Source organism: Lactuca saligna, chromosome 8 (assembly GCF_052625555.1).
Source record: "Lactuca saligna cultivar CGN05327 chromosome 8, ASM5262555v1, whole genome shotgun sequence".
Lineage (NCBI taxonomy): Eukaryota > Viridiplantae > Streptophyta > Magnoliopsida > Asterales > Asteraceae > Lactuca > Lactuca saligna.
This window is the reverse complement of record NC_136424.1, coordinates 8,461,300-8,482,500: the sequence shown is the minus strand read 5'-3', so window position 1 is coordinate 8,482,500 and position 21,201 is coordinate 8,461,300. Positions and strand designations below refer to the sequence as shown.

At 36.9% G+C, this 21,201-nt stretch overlaps 2 protein-coding genes across 4 annotated transcripts in view; one reads left to right on the top strand and one right to left on the bottom strand.

The window, feature by feature from the left end:
• LOC145013337 (TraB family protein) overlaps positions 1–1,243 on the top strand; it is a 1,893-nt gene extending 650 nt beyond the window's left edge. For all 3 annotated transcript variants that reach the window (XM_078972132.1, XM_078972133.1, XM_078972134.1), the window contains exons 2-7: positions 1–91; positions 176–264; positions 344–418; positions 498–605; positions 687–782; positions 872–1,243. The exon at positions 1–91 is cut by the window's left edge. In XM_078972132.1, coding sequence (XP_078828258.1) covers positions 1–91; positions 176–264; positions 344–418; positions 498–605; positions 687–782; positions 872–1,147 — 735 coding nt within the window. In that variant the 3' untranslated portion in view covers positions 1,148–1,243. The remainder of the gene's footprint in view (positions 92–175; positions 265–343; positions 419–497; positions 606–686; positions 783–871) is intronic.
• A 2,549-nt stretch (positions 1,244–3,792) lies between these two features.
• Positions 3,793–4,810, bottom strand: LOC145008125 (Thioredoxin superfamily protein). Its single transcript, XM_078966742.1, has 2 exons — positions 4,603–4,810; positions 3,793–4,156 (listed from the first exon to the last, which is right to left on the bottom strand). Exons 1-2 carry the CDS (start codon positions 4,745–4,747, stop codon positions 3,903–3,905), a joined length of 399 nt encoding a protein of 132 aa, XP_078822868.1. The 5' UTR covers positions 4,748–4,810; the 3' UTR covers positions 3,793–3,902.
• Positions 4,811–21,201: the final 16,391 nt, after the last annotated feature.

Below are 21,201 nucleotides of genomic sequence, written 5' to 3'. Positions count from 1 at the left end.
GACACTGAGATCGAACCAAGGCTAAAGTCCAATCCGTTTTCCTTATCCGGTTCAGGGTTCCTTGGCGCCATTAGTCGCAGCATCAACCTAGGTAACCATCTCCATCTCCATACACATCCAATTTCATCTATTACTTCGCTAAAAACCAAATTCACCATGTTTTCCGGCCTAACAGGTGGTCAAACAGCTCTAGCACTACGTCTACTGTTGGCCACATTCTCTTCCAAGATTTCCTCAAACATCAATCGCCCTTTTGGTGACGAGGTATACAATTTAGACAATAGATAGTTACAAGAACCATCTTCAAACTTTTCACGCTCTTAATTGACAAATTTTATGTTAGTTTCGCGCTGCAAGAAAAGCATCCGAAGAAATTAGTGCACAAGTGGTATTAGGAGATCGGCCTATTGAAATAACAGTATGCATCTCTATCCATTTGATCTTTTACTTATTAATCATTCTGTTTGTCTATCATAAAATTTTGTTTCTTATTTAAGCTCGAAAGGGCCTGGAACTCTCTTACATGGAAGGAAAAACTAAGCCTTGTTATCTCAGTTCTTGGTGGAATAACTTCATCATCGGATCAATCCAAGATAAACTTCAAGGTTCCATATCTATCCATCTATCTACCAGTTTTATAATCACAAATAATTAATAACAATCATCTTTTTAACCCCATGTTCCAGGAATCAACCGCAGATGACAGCAACTTTCAACTATACGAGCAATTGAGTTTTTCATATCCCTCATTGCTGCAACCTTTGATCCATGAACGTGACACTGTAAGTTTTTTTAAAATTTTTTTTTGGAGGTGAGTCTTGTTGATAGAAGACAGTTTGTTTTGTGATTTATGTCCTGTTTTCTTGTTCAGTATATTGCTTGGTCTTTGAAGCGAAGTAAAGCTGTAAGAGATAGTAAGAGAGTTGTAGGGGTTATTGGGAGAGGGCATCTTAATGGTGTGATTTATGCACTGATTTCTGATCTTGGAGACTTGAGGTTTCGTGATCTTGTGGGAGATAGGGCTTCTTCAGTCAATGGATCATCATCATCATCATCATCATGGGTTGATACCATCGTTAAGAACTTGATCAGAGACACGATTATTGGTGTTGTGATTTGGGTTTTATATGAACAGATAAAGAATTGATCATGTAATATCTAATATGAAACACAATTGAACTTGAAATTTGAATAGTATTTGGTATAATGGAAACATTGAAATGAAAAAGGAACTATTTGTTTTTGTTTTGTTTGAAGGAATAAAATAGTTTGTTGTTGAAAAGATAGATGTGATTCTCTTACTCTTGTTAATTTGTATTCATAGGAGAAGGTGATATTTGGTATGATGGAATCCAAAAACTAAAAAAAAAAAAGAAAAAAAGAAAAATCGTTCATTCCATTCCATTCAATTGGTATTCAAAGTTATAACTAAATAACTGCATAATAGTAACACTGTCTTAAATATATGTTCTATTTATATATAATATTATGAATTCATATCAAAATCCATTCAATTTTTACATATTAACTAAACATGATCATGAACCGTATTGACTATTGACTCGTCAATGAATTACTTTATGAGAAATTAAATATCTTCTTATCTTTTGCTCATATCAATCCTCCTATCCGTTTAAATGATAATACGTATCATATTAGTATCATAAAATATAATTAAATTTTATTAAATGAGCATTAAATGTTACATATATCATTATTTAATTGGATAAGTTCATATGTAGGAACAAAAGGTAAGAAAATATTTAATTTCTCTTACTTTATTACATAATAACTGCATAATGATGTCTTAAATATACATATATATATATATATATATATATATATATATATATATATATATATATATATATATATATAATATTATGAAATCATATGAAAATCCATTCCATTTTTACATATTAACTAAACATGATCATGAACTGTATTGAGTATTGACTCGTTAATGAATTATTTTATTACATAATAACGGCATAACAATGTCTTAAATATACATTCTATTTATATATAATATTATGAGCTCATGAAAATCCATTCAACTTTTACATATTAACTAAACATGATCATGAACCGTATTGACTATTGACTCGTTAGTGAATTCTTTTATTACATAATTTATATATTTGATGCATTCATCATTTCATTTATTTGTCACTCCATCCAAACAAACATACTTCACACGAGTTTTTTCTCATTCCATCGTTGAAAAGAAAAGAAAAAAAAAGCTTCCAACATCTCATTTTATATATGTGCTTTAAATGATATAAAGTTTTTGTTTATTATTTTACTTAAATTACAATATTGTTTTATAACATTAAATTATTATAATTTTACTTGCGTTTTAATTTACAACTAAAGCATATATACACTATTGTCAATTCATTTTCTTCAACATCTTTGTTTAAGACTATGTTTGGCGTCCTGGCTGAAAAATTACTTGTTAGCTAAAAAGTTAGTTGATAGCTGAAAAATTAGCTGTTAAATAAAAAACTAGCTGATAACTGAAAAGCTAGCTAATAAAAAATAACGTTTGATAAAACTAGCTGAAAAATATGAAATGACATAAAGAAACATTTAAAAGAATGTGTTTTTATAACTAATTAATGGGTATATTTAAAAAATTTTAAAAAGGATCCTAAAAAGCAAGTATAAGCTAGCTTATAAGCTACTTTTTTGCTTGTCAAACATGACAACTTAAAAAACCTCAAAAAATCAGTTAGCTGTGGCGCGCCAAACACAACCTAAATAAAATGGTTTTGGTTAGTCATCTTCATAGGATGTTATAGTATTGTTGTTAACTAATAAAAGCATCATCCAAATGTCAATCATACTACTACACGAATTTATCTACCAAACCAATCGTATTTCAAGAAAACAACTTGAAATCTTGAGACATACCTATGAGATCAAAGCTACTATCAAGTAAGCAACTGAAATCTTGAGACACACCCATCAGATCAAAGCTACTATCAAGTAAGCAACTCTATTTGATTTTATTTTTTATCTTAAAATCTTGATGGATGATGGTTGTAAATTTGTAATGTTGTTTTTTTGGTTTGTTAATAGAGAGGAATCTAATCTAAAAGAAAGCTAAAGTTACACGGTAGTGTTGGTGGACACAACAATTTGATATTTGTTTTTGCATCTTATTTCAAGATTCGTGATAAAAAAGAACATAATTAAGCAAGTAGAGAATTTATGTGATGTTTACAGGTTGAACATGAACATATACTTTAACACGTAGGTTGTAGTAACTTGGTAAGACATATGAAAGATATAGTGGATAACCTATTGATTCATGTTCAAATCTTGACACTACTCAGCCCTTGTGGCCATGGAGGCTCGTCTCCAGGGCATGAGGCATAGGCCCATGTTTGTAGCAGGGGATTAGTCGGTGCGCGAAAGTTGGCCCGAAACCCTCGATAGGGAAGTTCATTTTCCAAAAAAAAAATAAACGTATTCTTTGAATTCTAGCATTGTTTGTACTTTCAAAGTACGATGAGCTTAATAGCAATGTACCTAATTCTAGCACAATAGACATTAAAGTAAAAGAGGATTAAATGAAAGTATGATGCTATATTAGATAACAAAATGAAAGTGCTTTGCTTATTCTTGCATTTAGCCCAATCAAAGGCCAAACGCAAGAAATAGGAATAAGCTTTCATTTTATTGTTTGATATAGCATCTTACTTTCATTTCTTATTAAACCTCGATGCTTAAAAAGCACAATGCTATTGTGGATAAAACTTTCAAACCCTCGATTTAGCACATTAATTGGATATCATAACCTCAATACATTATTATTACCTTCATCGAAGAGTCTAAACATATAATTAGTCAAGTAATTAAAACCTTATTGGAAACACTTAGAAGATATCATATGGTTATTTGGTAGCAATTAGGGCATCAATCTTGCGTTCAATATGGGCTTCATGGTCTTCAAGGCGACCTTTAACCTCACCATTTTCCCAAAGGATTAGAGTCGGGACTCCTTTTAGCTTGAACTTGGAGTCCACCCTCCATGGGTGCTGTGGGTTCCTCCACGTGGGTCTGTCTCCCACATAAGCCCTAAGGAGCGCCACGTCATCACTTGATGATTCCAGTTTTTTGTATATAACTGGTTCAGCTCGCACACAATCTAATGACAAAGCAAGTGAAAAGATGACACAAGAAGTAGTATCAATCAATCAATAAATTGAGTTCCAAACAAATATATTTCCACTTACAAAAAGGTTGATAAGAATTAGGGTCAAATTCATCCAAACTCGAATTCAATTTGTTATATGTTTTGAGTTCAACTTTGTACTCGACCAGGATAAAATAGGCCCTTCAATATCCAGCAAAACTTCTCCAACATACTCATCAAAGAGCAGTAGAAAGATGATTTAATTCCAAAATTAGTATCAACTCATTCAATTTTTACATTAAACTTTGCAACGATCAAGTCGATAGCAAAACCCCGATCAAGTTCGAATTCCATACATTATTTTGCGATCACAATTAAAGGGAAAAACAGAAACGCGGATCAATGAGGTATGATCGACAAACAGATACAAATCTAACGAACTGAATAAAGGAAATTACCAGGGCACCAACTGAGATTAGTGGAAGGTTCGATATCAGCCAAGAACAAGATGAGATTGCTTTTGTTGTTTGGTGCTTCGGATTTGAATTTCTCGAAAACGGTGTTGAAGGTCGATAAGGTTGCGTCCACCATTTTCAAAGGCATCTTTGTTTGCTTCAATTGCTAAGATTTTCTTCAGAAAATTTCGATACAAATTTTGTTTTTCCTTTTTTACAGAATATATATAGGGAATATCAGATGAAAGATAGCCAGATGTGCACCTTACAGTTTGTGATGTTTACTGTAACGCACCCTAAACTTGTTGTACTTAAATTTAAAAGAAAAATGTGGTATCGTCGCACGTCAAACCTATGGAACGCATGACATTTATTTCTTCGGTGACGCCTGAATTGTGTGTCATTTTTAGCTATTGAGATACATTATTGTCGAATTTCTATTTTATAAATATATTTTTACAGGGCAGAATTGGAATTTTAATATAAGGATACTTAAGGTACATTTGATACAGAGAAATGAAATTGAAATAGAAAAAATAAATGAAAAGAAAAAAAATTAAACTAGTGAAAATGAACTGATTCCAATGTTTAGTATAACAAAAAACAATGTTTGGTATAACAAAAAAAATGATTTTCTAATATGTACCTTAAAAATACATATAAAAAGTATTAATTATATTAAAAATATTATCGTAACTAAATGTAAAATTTGATATTGGTGCTCTGATAAAAAAATGGGATTCCAGCTATTCAATCGACAATGGTGAATTAGTTTGGTAAAAAGAAATTCCCATTAAAGTGATATGTTTCACGTTAGTGTAATATCTTCGTTTTTCTCCTTTGAAAGGTTCCTGTAAAGAAAAGATTAGAAGCAAACGCAGTGGCTGAGGCTTGAGTTGGACTCGATTCTCTTAAACAGATTCACCGTCTGTTCCTAGGGTACAACAACATTAACAGTATTGTGTACTGCTGGATATTACCACTTGTCTGAAAGAATTGCCGGAAGCCGGAGTGCAGGAGTGCAGAGAAGGAGGAAGAAGAAGAGTATTTTCATTCGTGTGCTATGAGACGGCAAGGTCTTCTTTTATAGTTAAATCGTGTAATAATGAGACGGCAAAGTCTTCTTTTATAGTTGAATCGTGTAATGGAAACAAATCACTAATTGATTGAGTGTTTAATGTCAATAAATGTCATTAATTACGCAATTAAAGCATCCGTTACAGAATTCAAAAAAATAGGGTAGCGCGTACTCAAGTTTTCGGAGTTGCATTCGTATCCGCAGGTCACGCCCATGCACGAGTTTGGTGTTTTTGGTCTACGAAATCCAAGATTTGCACCCCCTGCACGCGGGTAGGAATTGTAGCATAACTATAGACACAAACTTGTAAGTCTTTTATGCATTCAAGCTTATAAACCTTATTTGGTTTGGTCTTTCTACCAATGTGGGAATCATTCTTACATTCCTCTCTTTTTGCTAAATTTATTATCAAATACCCATCTTTGAGTATCGATATCTCATTCACATATACTCTATTTTGGACATATAATATATCGTTTTGAAGTCCTCGTGGAGGAGAACACAAAATCACTTAGAGTTAGTTATATATACAACATATGTATATATTTATACATAAGTTAGTAAAAATATAAATATTTATACTAAATTTTCCAACAATCCCCCGCATGAATGAATATCGATCTCTGCACATCCAATTTCCAAACGAAATTTTCAACAGTTGAATCATGCATAGGATTGGTAGGTATTACCCTTTGAACCCTCCCTTAAGAAGTTGCACTTAATCTCCTAGCAGTTAGTAGATCTCGATGTCTTTGAACTAAGCTGCCATTTATGTAGACGACAATGTAAATCTCATAGAATTCTCTCTGGCAAAGTCATATCCTCATAGACGTGTTCGTTTTGGTCATGAACACTAGCCTAGTTCTGCAAGAGCTTTAGGAATTGTGCCCCTATAACTCCCATCGAAACGACCCTACTTCTCTCTCACATAGGTGATTCCAAGAATCATTAAAAACCATATGTTTAGCCTAGTTTTGTCACTACATCTAGGAATGGACTAGGAAGTAATGTTAACTCCCCCACAGTGACATGCCTCACTCATACAGTTAGGTTATCCTTTTGAACCCAGATCTTGGGATCTCCAGTCTTCTGGGTAAGGTTTCCTTCGTATGAATTTACTCATTCATGGGCTTTAGTCCCATTCCTCTTGACGACTTATAGACTACATCTCTACTCAAGCCTTTGGTAAGCGGATCCGCGATGTTATCCTTTGACTTCACCCAGTCAACCGTGATAACCCCCGTAGAGATTAGTTGTGGTATCATTTTAGGTCTACGTCTAATGTGCCTTGATTTCTTATTATACATTGTACTTTGAGCTCTACCAATTGCAAATTGGTTATCACAATGTATATATATGGCCGTTACCGGCTTGGGCCATTCGGGAATGTCCTTTACATATTGACGTAGCCACTCCACCTCTTCAACACAAATATCTAAGGCGATAAATTTAGATTCCATCGTGGATCTAGATATAACCGTTTGCTTGGATGATTTCCACGCTACAGCAGCACCTCCAAGTGTATCCACTTGTAGATCTGGAATCTTTTATGTCAGATATCCAATTTGCATTTGTGTATCCTTCGATAACTGCTGGATGTCTTCCATAATGCAGTCCATATTCTCGCGTGTATCTCACATACCTTAGCAAACTAGTAATACTCTTCCAGTGTTCAGAACTGTGTTTATTAGTGTATCTACTTAGTCTGCTCACAGCATATGTTAGGTCAAGTCTGGTACAAATCGTTAGATACATCAGACTGCCAATAATTCTTGAGTATTCCACTTGATTAACACTATCACCTCTATTTTTACGTAGATGTCGACTAGTGTCAATTAGAGTTCTAGCTATGCTAGTGTCTCCTTTCGCAAAATTTTCAAGAATTTTATCCACATAGTGTGTTTGAGCTTGTTCTTCCTCTTAAACAGCTTTGTTATTTGGTAAAGATGGGCTTTCAACTTCCATGTTCAAACAAGGAAACACATCTTCAAAGAATAACGCATTCCTTGATTCCATTATAGTATTCTTGTGTATTTCAGGATTCTTAGAATCATGCACAAGGAACCGATAAGCACTACTACTTTGTGCATATCCAATGAAAACACAATCCACTGTTTTAGGCCCTAACTTTTGTACCTTAGGCGATGGTACTACAACTTTAGCTAGGCACCCCCACACTCGTAAGTACTTATATGATGGATTTTTTCCCATCTAAAGTTCATACAGTGTTTCATTCTTTTCTTTGTGAGGTATCTTATTTAGAAGATAGTTAGCCAACAAAATAGCTTCCCCCCACATTGACCGGTTTACACCCGAACTAATTATCATGGCATTGACCATTTCTTTCAAGGTACGGTTCTGTAACAACCCGAAATTGTTCGTTGCCAAAACCCGTTCTACCCGAAAAGTCGCCGTTATCAAATCCGTTCCGTTTACACTTTGGGTCAAATTATTTAAACTTATATGTTTATTATAATTTAATGAGTGTCTAAATCACTCAGGAACTCACGTAACTAGCCCGAAAATAATTATTTCATAAGTTTTAGAAATGTCCCCGCCGAGTGACGGAAACTTAATCGAGTGCGACCAAAAGCCGCGTTTAACGCCGGTATCGGGTAGAATTCCAATCGGGTGCGACCAAAAGCCGCGTTTAACACCGGTATCGGGTAGAATTCCACCGCGTACAAGTTTTAGGACCTATATAAACGTGTTCTAGCATCCATTTGAAGCTTTTTCCTTCTCTTTCTACTCTCTCTCTAACCGCTCTCCTAAATCCAAGTTTAAGGGTCCAAAACTCAAATTTAAGGCTTCAAATCTCTAAGGTACATTCCTTAGCTTGTATTGTAACCTTCTTAGCCTTCAAATTCGAATTCAAAACATAATTTGTGACCACATACATGAGTTTACGGCCATGGAGCATTCATGGGCCGTAAACTCACAATAAGTGGGTTTTTGAGCCCTTAAACCCCTCCTTGACAAGTTTGGGACTTAGATATGGCTAAATGGCTTCAAGATATGGACTCTAAATAATTAAAACATGAACTTTTTGATGTTTGAAGGAGTTTACGGCCAAGGATCATTCTTGGGCCGTAAACTCATATATCTAGGGTTTTCATGCCCTTAAACCCTTCCAAACCACTCATATGTCTTAGTTATGAATTATAGAACATAGATATTTACATTTGGACACATGAAACATCATTTTTGGGGGACAAATAAGAGTTTACGGCCAAGGCATGTGCTTGGGCCGTAAACTCCTCTAAATGGGGGATTAAGTGTCTTTAAACATGTCCAAATGCCCTGAAACTCAACCAATGTCCTTGTGGTAAATCCTAGAATCATCTAAAAATGGTTTGGAGACCTAAAACACATCAAATGCATCACATTTAGGAGTTTACAGCCTAAGCACATAGCCTTTGGCCGTAAACTCATAAACACATGTCAAAATGTCCTTAAACCACCCCTAAAGCCTTGGAATGAATTTTAGAAGTCCATACAAACAAGTTTTTAGCATTAAAACACATGGAATTGCTCTTTAAGAGAGTTTACGGCCATGAAAGGGGTCTCATTGGCCGTAAACTCCAAAAGTCCCTTCAAAATTTCAAACAAATGCATATAAGGCTTTGGTACAATTTTAGCAATCACATGTGATTAGTTTGGGATCCAAAAACACAACTTTTCATGGATTTATAGGAGTTTACGGACATGAGACCATGCTAGGTCGTAAACTCCCTAAAATGTGCCATTTTGATGTTAAAAATCCATTCCAAGACTTTGAACCAAACCTAGAAAAATTCCCCTAAGTGTTTGAAGTCACTTTTGCCCATATTTGACCCCACCATGAGTTTACGGCCGTAAAATCATGGGGAATGGGTCTTGTGGCCGTAAACTCCCTAAAAGGGGGTGTTCCTTTGAAGTCCCAACTCATTTTCTAAGTCCCTCGCATCATTCATGTCCCTAAACGCCACCCGGGTCCCTCCAAACACTTGTATCGGAGTGTTATCGTGACTTGAAGCAATTGTCCCTATCCAACAATCAATCTAAGTCCTTTTAGGGATTTTAAGGCCACAAGAGCCATTCCCCATGAGTTTACGGCCGTAAACTCATGGTGGGGTCAAATATGGGCAAAAGTGACTTCAAACACTTAGGGGAATTTTTCTAGGTTTGGTTCAAAGTCTTGGAATGGATTTTTAACATCAAAATGACACATTTTAGGGAGTTTACGGCCTAGCATGGTCAAATTCCGTTTTTCGCACAAACTCCCTAAAATGTGTCATTTTGATGTTAAAAATCCATTCCAAGACTTTGAACCAAACCTAGAAAAATTCCCCTAAGTGTTTGAAGTCACTTTTGCCCATATTTGACCCCACCATGAGTTTACGGCCGTAAACTCATGGGGAATGGCTCTTGTGGCCTTAAAATCCCTAAAAGGACTTAGATTGATTGTTGGATAGGGACAATTGCTTCAAGTCACGATAACACTCCGATACAAGTGTTTGGAGGGACCCGGGTGGCGTTTAGGGACATGAATGATGCGAGGGACTTAGGAAATGAGTTGGGACTTCAAAGGAACACCCCCTTTTAGGGAGTTTACGGCCACAAGACCCATTCCCCATGAGTTTACGGCCGTAAACTCATGGTGGGGTCAAATATGGGCAAAAGTGACTTCAAACACTTAGGGGAATTTTTCTAGGTTTGGTTCAAAGTCTTGGAATGGATTTTTAACATCAAAATGGCACATTTTAGGGATTTTACGGCCTAGCATGGTCTCATGGCCGTAAACTCCTATAAATCCATGAAAAGTTGTGTTTTTGGATCCCAAACTAATCACATGTGATTGCTAAAATTGTACCAAAGCCTTATATGCATTTGTTTGAAATTTTGAAGGGACTTTTGGAGTTTACGGCCAATGAGACCCCTCTCATGGCCGTAAACTCTCTTAAAGAGCAATTCCATGTGTTTTAATGCCAAAAACTTGTTTGTATGGACTTCTAAAATTCATTCCAAGGCTTTAGGGGTGGTTTAAGGACATTTTGACATGTGTTTATGAGTTTACGGCCAAAGGCTATGTGCTTAGGCCGTAAACTCCTAAATGTGATGCATTTGATGTGTTTAAGGTCTCCAAACCATTTTTAGATGATTCTAGGATTTACCACAAGGACATTGGTTGAGTTTCAGGTCATTTGGACATGTTTAAAGACACTTAATCCCCCATTTAGAGGAGTTTACGGCCCAAGCACATGCCTTGGCCGTAAACTCTTATTTGTCCCCCAAAAATGATGTTTCATGTGTCCAAATGTAAATATCTATGTTCTATAATTCATAACTAAGACATATGAGTGGTTTGGAAGGATTTAAGGGCATGAAAACCCTAGATATATGAGTTTACGGCCCAAGAATGATCCTTGGCCGTAAACTCCTTCAAACATCACAAAGTTCATGTTTTAATTGTTTAGAGTCCATATCTTGAAGCCATTTAGCCATATCTAAGTCCCAAACTTGTCAAGGAGGGGTTTAAGGGCTCAAAAACCCACTTATTGTGAGTTTACGGCCCATGAATGCTCCATGGCCGTAAACTCATGTATGTGGTCACAAATTATGTTTTGAATTCGAATTTGAAGGCTAAGAAGGTTACAATACAAGCTAAGGAATGTACCTTAGAGATTTGAAGCCTTAAATTTGAGTTTTAGACCCTTAAACTTGGATTTAGAAGAGAGGTTAGAAAGAGAGTAGAGAGAGAAGGAAAAAGCTTCAAATGGATGCTAGAACACGTTTATATTGGTCCTAAAACTTGTACGCGGTGGAATTCTACCCGATACCGGCGTTAAACGCGGCTTTTGGTCGCACCCGATTAAGTTTCCGTCACTCGGCGGGGACATTTCTAAAACTTATGAAATAATTATTTTCGGGCTAATTACGTGAGTTCCTGAGTGATTTAGACACTCATTAAATTATAATAAACATATAAGTTTAAATAATTTGACCCAAAGTGTAAACGGAACGGATTTGATAACGGCGACTTTTCGGGTAGAACGGGTTTTGGCAACGAACAATTTCGGGTTGTTACATTTGGTATCAGAGAGTAACTGTGGGTGTTGTACACTGCGGTTAAACCTGGGCAGTTATGTAGTCGTGTCTAGGGTCAATATAGTCTGGCCAACTATATTCATTCGAGACACGGCCAACATGTGCTTGGGAGTAACTGTGGTACGCAGCATGCCTAAAACTTACCTAATATCTCAAACAACAAATCGTCGCTGCAGCGAACCATGAAATACTATGGGAGTATTTCTCGAGCCAATCCTCGTACATGCGATGTTACTTGATCATTCCGCTAGCGATAAAATGTTCTGTCTTGATAACTCTTTCCTGCTTTATCGCTTAATATGATGCTATATCTGTCTTGATGAGATATCCTCTGTTCAATATCTCTTGATTCAATTCGGAGGACTTATAATCCTCTCTTTCCTGATCTTTTTAGATCAAGATGCCTCCAAGAAAGAGACCCAGCTCGAAGAACAACGACAATCCTCCTCCACCGCCACCTCCTCCTCAATTCGATCTCGCATCACTTCAGACAGTTCTGACTGATGCAATGGTGGCAGCTATGTCACAAATGAATCCTGGTGGCTCCGGAGGTGGTCCCCAACCCCAAATTCCAGAAGACAGCCAGGAACACCAAAGAGGGGGTTCCTACAAAGACTTCATGAACGCGAAGCCCACAACCTTTGATGGCACTGGAGGTGTCATTTCCCTGACTCGATGGTTCGAGAAAATCGAGTCAATCTTCGAAATATGTGCCTGTTCGGAGTCTGACAAAGTCAAATTCACCGCCTGCACTTTCCTTGACAAAGCCCTGACTTGGTGGAACGGCCGAGTCAAATCCTTAACCCTACCTGTAGCAAATGCTATGGGTTAGGAAGCTATGAAGGAGCTTCTTCTAGCAGAGTATTGCCCTCGGGGCGAAATTCAGAAATTAGAACACGAACTCTGGAACCTTAAGATGAAGGATTCCAACATAACTGCTTATACTTCAAGATTCGATGACCTGGCATTACTCTGTCCGGGAATGGTTACCCCGGAGAGTAAAAAGATCGAGAGATTCATCTGGGGATTGACCCAGCCAACTAAAGGGAATGTCTTGGCTGCAAATCCAGACACGTACGACAGCGCTAAATGTCTTGCGAAAATCTTGATCGATCACGAAGACAACTCTGATGAGGAAACTACCACTCCCGAGTCGGACACAAGTGGAGGTGAAAGTAAAAAGAAATCTCAGAACAAACGAAAGGCCCCGAGTACGAAAGGGTCTTCGAAGAAACAACAAACGGTAGCAGTCCATGCTGCTACTGCCCCTGTTGCTGTCTCAGTTGTTGGTTCTACAGCCCAAACTCCTACCAGTGGATACACTGGTACCCTTCCTTGGTGTGGTAAGTGCAACTACCATCACCGCATTCCTGGTCCATGTCGCGAAAGGATCTGCGACAGCTGTGGCAAAAAGGGCCATCTTGCTCGAACCTGCAGAAAACTGGCCAAGTTAACGAACCAATCATCGGGAGCAGGAATCAGTCCAGCCTGCTACAATTGTGGTGAAACAGGGCACTTCAAAAGGAACTGTCCCAAAGCAGCTACCACCACTGATCCCTCTGTCGCCGCAGGTATACTTCTCTTTGATAACTCTTATACCTGCAACTCTTTTCGATTCCAGTATTTAGAGGGAAAACTGTTACCTATCTATTTGAACGTTTTCTAAGCTCAATTCCTCGTATGTGATTGAAATGTGCATCATCGAGACGACTAACCAATGAGATTGAGAACACTAACTTCGTACCTATAGATTAAATCCTCGGTCCAGAGAACTATTATGTTCCATTTGGTTAAATGAGAAACCTTTCACGAAAATACTTTGATGCTACGTTTAACATGGAATGACTGAGTCTCATTCGTGTTGTTATCTTGGTTTCGAGAGGGTCGCTTGTCTATATCTTTTTCCTCGACCTAATTCTCATGATCTTCGGCATCAAACTTTCATATTGTGTCACGCTTTAAAACTCAAGAGTTTTTCTGATACGAATTACCACATCCCTCGTTTCCATGATCATTGAGAAACGAGAAGTTAGTAGCTCCTTCTACTAAATGTCTGTCCCGAAGAGTTTCCGGGAATTTCATTCGAACGTCAAGTTTAGTTCCACGCCATACTCTTTGAAATCTTCGTAGAGATTTATTCTACGATCTTCACGGTTCAGATGCTCGTAGAGCTTGGTAACATCTATCCGGTACATCATGTCTCGAATCCTTAGAGGCTTCTACCCAACGAAACCCTAGTGATTCACTAGAACGCACAGTAGAGACCCGATTCCACTTGAGAAAGTGAAGATCCGAAGTAGCAAATCCATTCGAGTCTCATTTCAAACTCATGATCTATATCTTATTCTTTGAATTTCGGGACGAAATTCCCTCTAACGGGGGGATAATGTAACAACCCGAAATTGTTCGTTGCCAAAACCCGTTCTACCCGAAAAGTCGCCGTTATCAAATCCGTTATGTTTACACTTTGGGTCAAATTATTTAAACTTATATGTTTATTATAATTTAATGAGTGTCTAAATCACTCAGGAACTCATGTAATTAGCCCGAAAATAATTATTTCATAAGTTTTAGAAATGTCCCCGCCGAGTGACGGAAACTTAATCGAGTGCGACCAAAAGCCGCGTTTAACGCCGGTATCGGGTAGAATTCCACTGCGTACAAGTTTTAGGATCTATATAAAAGTGTTCTAGCATCCATTTGAAGCTTTTTCCTTCTCTCTCTACTCTCTCTCTAACCTCTCTCCTAAATCCAAGTTTAAGGGTCCAAAAATCAAATTTAAGGCTTCAAATCTCTAAGGTACATTCCTTAGCTTGTATTGTAACCTTCTTAGCCTTCAAATTCGAATTCAAAACATAAATTGTGACCACATACATGAGTTTACGGCCATGGAGCATTCATGGGCCGTAAACTCACAATAAGTGGGTTTTTGAGCCCTTAAACCCCTCCTTGACAAGTTTGGGACTTAGATATGGCTAAATGGCTTCAAGATATGGACTCTAAACAATTAAAACATGAACTTTGTGATGTTTGAAGGAGTTTACGGCCAAGGATCATTCTTGGGCCGTAAACTCATATATCTAGGGTTTTCATGCCCTTAAATCCTTCCAAACCACTCATATGTCTTAGTTATGAATTATAGAACATAGATATTTACATTTGGACACATGAAACATCATTTTTGGGGGACAAATAAGAGTTTACGGCCAAGGCATGTGCTTGGGCCGTAAACTCCTCTAAATGGGGGATTAAGTGTCTTTAAACATGTCCAAATGACCTGAAACTCAACCAATGTCCTTGTGGTAAATCCTAGAATCATCTAAAAATGGTTTGGAGACCTTAAACACATCAAATGCATCACATTTAGGAGTTTACGGCCTAAGCACATAGCCTTTGGCCGTAAACTCATAAACACATGTCAAAATGTCCTTAAACCACCCCTAAAGCCTTGGAATGAATTTTAGAAGTCCATACAAACAAGTTTTTGGCATTAAAACACATGGAATTGCTCTTTAAGAGAGTTTACGGCCATGAGAGGGGTCTCATTGGCCGTAAACTCCAAAAGTCCCTTCAAAATTTCAAACAAATGCATATAAGGCTTTGGTACAATTTTAGCAATCACATGTGATTAGTTTGGGATCCAAAAACACAACTTTTCATGGATTTATAGGAGTTTACGGCCATGAGACCATGCTAGGCCGTAAAATCCCTAAAATGTGCCATTTTGATGTTAAAAATCCATTCCAAGACTTTGAACCAAACCTAGAAAAATTCCCCTAAGTGTTTGAAGTCACTTTTGCCCATATTTGACCCCACCATGAGTTTACGGCCGTAAACTCATGGGGAATGGGTCTTGTGGCCGTAAACTCCCTAAAAGGGGGTGTTCCTTTGAAGTCCCAACTCATTTCCTAAGTCCCTCGCATCATTCATGTCCCTAAACGCCACCCGGGTCCTTCCAAACACTTGTATCGGAGTGTTATCGCGACTTGAAGCAATTGTCCCTATCCAACAATCAATCTAAGTCCTAATTAGATACAAATATGTATCTTTACATCATAATTAGGAACCTCGTGTGTTTACAAGTTCCGGATCAACTCTTAGCATCCAAACCATCTCATATCTCGTCCAATGAGTTCATACCCCTACGGCTTTTTCACTGTTTTCAATGTTTTCAGGGGGGGAATACAAGCAAACTACAACTGTTTTCAAATCAAAACATTGATATGTTTCAAATTATATCTGACAAACTTATAAACTCTTTTACTCCGTATGTATTATGCTGAGCATAAGGAATGACTTATCAATTACAACTAAAAGAATTTTAGTTAAGGAAACAATCAAACTAATCAAATTATTATGGGAATAATTTGGGGGTCTTTACTGTTCTTTCTATCATATATCGATATCTATATCAAGTTATTAGATAAACTATGTCTAATTCAGTTTATCTCCGTATCATTTGAATGTATTGTCAGATAATTTCATTGTATGTATCTATATTTACTGTACTATGTTTCATAATCTTCTGTATGTCGATATTTTATGAGAACCCTGTGAATAGTTTAGTACTGGTTTGTGAGATAGTCACTACCCTTTATGGATGATCAGTAAATCCTCCCTGGATGTGTAACCAGAGTCTCCTGGAGGGAGAGCGCGGAATTTGTGAATAGATATATTCGGGACTGACAATCCCACACCTTAACTGCTAGCTACAGTTAGGCGGGCACGCCTGGGGTGACAAATTTCTGGATATCGTTTCGACGTCTGACAAACGTCAAGGAGGTCACGTTGTCGTATTAGTATGGTTACCCGACTCACAACATGTATTAATATTAGCTTATTCACAGTTTAGGTTTAGAAACTATATCTCGTTCGGGATAGTGATCCCATGGTTTTGTATCTATGTCTTATACGGGATAGTGATCCCATGGTTTTGTTTCTAGATCTCTTTCGGGATAGTGATCCCATGGTATTATCAAACTATTTTATATCTAGTCCGGGATAGTGATCCCATGGTTTTGTAACTATATCATATATGGGATAGTGATCCCATGGTCTTTAATCTATATCCATTACGGGATAGTAATCCCATTGTTTTGTATCTATATCTTATGCGGGATAGTGATCCCATGGTTTTGTATCTATATCTTATACGGGATAGTGATCCCATGGTTTTCCAAATCTGTATCTTATCCGGGATAGTGATCCCATGGTTTTCAATCTTTATTTCCATATATACATCAACTTATCTCGTGTCTAGTCCGGGATGATAGTCCCATGATCTTAAATTTGTACTTTCATATGTGTCAAACTATTTTATATCTCTTTCGGGATAGTGATCCCAAGATTTTCATTATATAGTTTTGTGTGTTAAACTATACTTTGTGATATACAACTGATCTTACAATTAGGAAAATATGGGATTTTCCTGGGGTAAAACACAACACATAATCGAATTGCTAATGAATGATAACTAAACCAACTTCACATAAGAAAATATGGGATTTTCTTGGATAACAATTTTTTTCGGAAACTAAAGGAAATCGATACATTTTCATAAAATAAAACCGCTTATGAACTCACCAGCTTTATGCTGATTTTCAAACCGCTTGTATTCTCAGGTCCAAGTTAGACAGGTACCCGGTGATCTCTTTTGATGAAGACGGAGTGCGTGGAAGACTCGTCTCAACTTTTGTTAATATGATGCATATGTATATCTTGTATAACTTTACTTTTGAAACAAATGTAAACTTTCATATATATATATATATATATATATATATATATATATATATATATATATATATATATATATATATATATATATATATATATATATATGTAATGTAATGGTTGTTTACTGTGATTACTATGTACATTGGATTTGATACACAACGTGGTAGTCCACCCCGGAAATGTTTCCGCCTTTGATTTTCGGGGTGTGACAGGTTCTTTCTTTCAGCAATTCCATTGGATTGAGGTGAATAGGGTGATGTGAATTCATGACGAATTCCGTTTTTCGCACAAAATTCAGCATATGGAGAGACATATTCTCCACCCCTATCACTTCTAACCACTTTAATTTTCTTGTTGAGTTAATTCTCAACTTCATTTTTGTACAAGACAAACTTGTGTATTGCTTCATCTTTACTCTTAAGTAAATATATGTAGCAATATTTCGTGCTATCATCGATGAATGTAATGAAGTATTTGTTCCCACCTTGAGTAGGAATTGACTTAATATCACACACATCAGTGTGAATTAAATCAAGAGGTTCGGTGTTTCTTTTGATTGTTTGGAAAGATAATCTAGTTTGTTTGGCTTCAACACATGTGGGGCATTTGTGATTTGAGTCAATATTAAGTTTTGGTATGTATTCTAGTTTAATTAATAGCTTAATAGAATTATAATTTATATGTCCTAAGCGACCATGCCAAACATTTGAACACTCAAGAAAATAAGCAAAACTAGAACTTGTATTATTCATTTTGTTTGTCACCATTACATTCAATTTGAACATGCCATTCAAGGCATATCCTTTTCCCACAAACATACCAGTTTTGGACAAAACAAACTTGTCCGACTCAAACACTAGTTTAAAACCAAATTGGTTCAACAAACCACTCGACACTAAATTTTTACGAAGTTCAGGAACATACAAAACATCCCTAAGCTTCACTTCTTTCCCCGAAGTCATTTTTAGAATGACATCACCAACACCTTTGATATCCGCGGTGGCTGCATTTCCCATGTAGAGCTTTTCACCATCTTCAACTTCTTTGTAGGTGTTGAAAACACTCTTGTCATGACACATATGACGAATATCCCCCGTGTCAATCCACCACTCCTTTGAATTTGTATTTATGAGATTCACTTCAGAAACCATAGCCGTGAGATCAATAATCATGGCCACCAACTCCATGTTATCATTCACCATGTTTTCTTGATGGTTTTCCCTCTTAGGTTGCGGGCACTCCGAAGCCTTGTGACCCGGTTGGCCATAGTTGTAGCACTTGAACTTCTTCTTGAAAGTTCCTGCCTTAGGGCCTATGTTTTTGCCCTTTGCTTTCCTTTTGTGAGGTCCCTTGCTTTTGCTCTTGGAAGTTTGACCAACTTCCACCATATGAACCTTGGAAGATTTAACTTCACTGAATTTCTTCAATGCCATTCGATTGTCTATTTCAATGCGAAGACGCACCACCAGTTCCTCCACAGACATCTCCTTTCGCTTATGCTTAAGGTAGTTTTTGAAGTCTATCCAACCAGGAGGAAGCTTTTCAACCATTGATGCAACTTGGAATGACTCATTAAGATCCATCCCTTCTGCATTGTTATCATGCATGATGCCCTGAAGGTCTTAGACCTGACTCATAACAGATTTTGAGTCAACCATTTTGTATTCCAAGAACTTAGCAACAACATGCTTCTTGGTTCCAGCATCTTCTGTCTTATACTTCCTTTCCAAAGACTCCCATAGTTCCTTAGCAGTTGCAACTTTACAATAAACACTGTAAAGTGCATCAGTCAACCCATTCAACACATAGTTGCGGCACAGAAATTCTGAATGCTTCCATGTATCCACTGCATTCACAGATTGAGCATCAACATGCCCTTCAACAATTACAGGAGCAGTTTCTGTTAGGAATCGAGCCAGGTTCAAGGTGGTCAAGTAGAATAGCATCTTCTGTTGCCACCTCTTGAAGTTTAGACCAAAAAATTTTCCAGGTCTCTCAGCATGATTAGCCATGATGTTTGGAACCAGTGTATTTGGGTTCACAGTAGGTTTAGCACCAGCAACAGGAGTTGCAGTAGCAGCGGGAGTTCCAGACATTCTAAAAGAATGTAACCACAGTTAAATAGATTACAGGAAAACCTGATACAAAATCGATTTAGAATAAAAGATAAGAAAAATGAAATGGTTAGAACAAAGAATAAATCTGTTTAAGACTGTTAGTGTAATGTCTTCATTTTTCTCCTTTGAAAGGTTCATGTAAAGAAAAGATTAGAAGCAAACGCAGTGGCTGAGGCTCGAGTTGGACTTGATTCCCTTAAACAGATTCGCCATCTGTTCCCAGGGTAAAACAACATTAGCAGTATTTTGTACTGCCTAATATTACCACTTGCCTGAAAGAATCGCCAGAAGCAGGAGTGCAGAGAAGGAGGAAGAAGAAGAGTATTTTCATTCGTGTGCTTAAATGAGATGACAAGGTCTTCTTTTATAGTTGAATTGTGTAATGGAAACAAATCACTAATTGATTGAGAGTTTAATGCCAATAAATGTCATTAATTACGCAATTAAAGCATCCATTACAAAATTCAAAAAAAATATGACTAAAACTGTCAAGTTTAGCAAAAACAAGGTTAGCACGCGCTCGAGTTTTCGGAGCTGCATTCATGTCCACAGGTCGTGCCCATGCACGTGTTCGGTGTTTTTGGTCTACGAAATCCAAGATTTTCACCCCCCCCCCCCTGCACGCGGGTAGGAATTGTAGCATAACCATAGACACAAACTTGTAAGCCTTTCATGCATTCAAGCTTATAAACCTTATTTGGTTTGGTCTTTCTACCAATGTGAGAATCATTCCCACGTTCCTCTGTTTTTGCTAAATTTATTCTCAAATACCCATCTTTGAGTATCGATATCTCATTCACATATACTCTATTTTGGACATATAATATATCGTTTCAAAGTCCTCGTGGAGGAGAACACAAACTCACTTAGAGTTAGTTGTATATACAACATGTGTATATACTTATATATGTCCAAAGTTAGTAAAAATATAAATATTAATACTAAATTTTCCAACATTTCACATGGAGGGAAAAATGGATAGAATTCCTTAAAATCTATCTCTTTCTTCCATAGGGATATACGGTCAATTTGGTGAGGTGGAAGTATGCGTTGATCATGCTTTGGTGGGGTGTGAATATCCAATATCAGTTTTAGAATGGATATTCAAATGGTGTGGGGTATCAATGGGGAACTTTAAAAAGGTGCGGGAACATCATATTGTTCAAAAAAGGAGGTTTTTACTAGGGATATGCTATGGCATTCTTTGGATCATTTGGAAAGCAATGAATGATAATACATTTAACAACAATCGACTATCCCCAACAAAATGTGCAAATATCATCAAATCCTTAACTTTTTTGTGGATCAAGAATAGGAGGAAGAAATCTAGAATGGATTGGATTGAATGGTGTAATTGTCATTTTCTTTGCTTATAAACTGTAATTTAGGCCCCGTTTGATAGTTGCTGACTATGAAAGGTTTGTCTGGGTAAGAAATCCTGACTGAGTAAGAAATCTTGTTGTTTGATTGTACATTTGACTGAATGTGTTGAGTGATGAAAAATAACAATTTTAACCTGTTGTTATATATAGTGTGTTGGGTTTTGGTATAATACAACATCCTATGGTGCACATACAACCCTAA

What these genes read in the sequence shown, in the direction of transcription:
- LOC145008125 (XM_078966742.1), bottom strand. Translation starts at nt 4,747, where the DNA reads ATGCCTTTGAAAATGGTGGACGCAACCTTATCGACCTTCAACACCGTT. An exon ending in TAATCTCAGTTGGTGCCCTG is followed by an intron (nt 4,157 to 4,602) that starts GTAATTTCCTTT and finishes CTTTGTCATTAG; the next exon opens with ATTGTGTGCGAGCTGAACCA.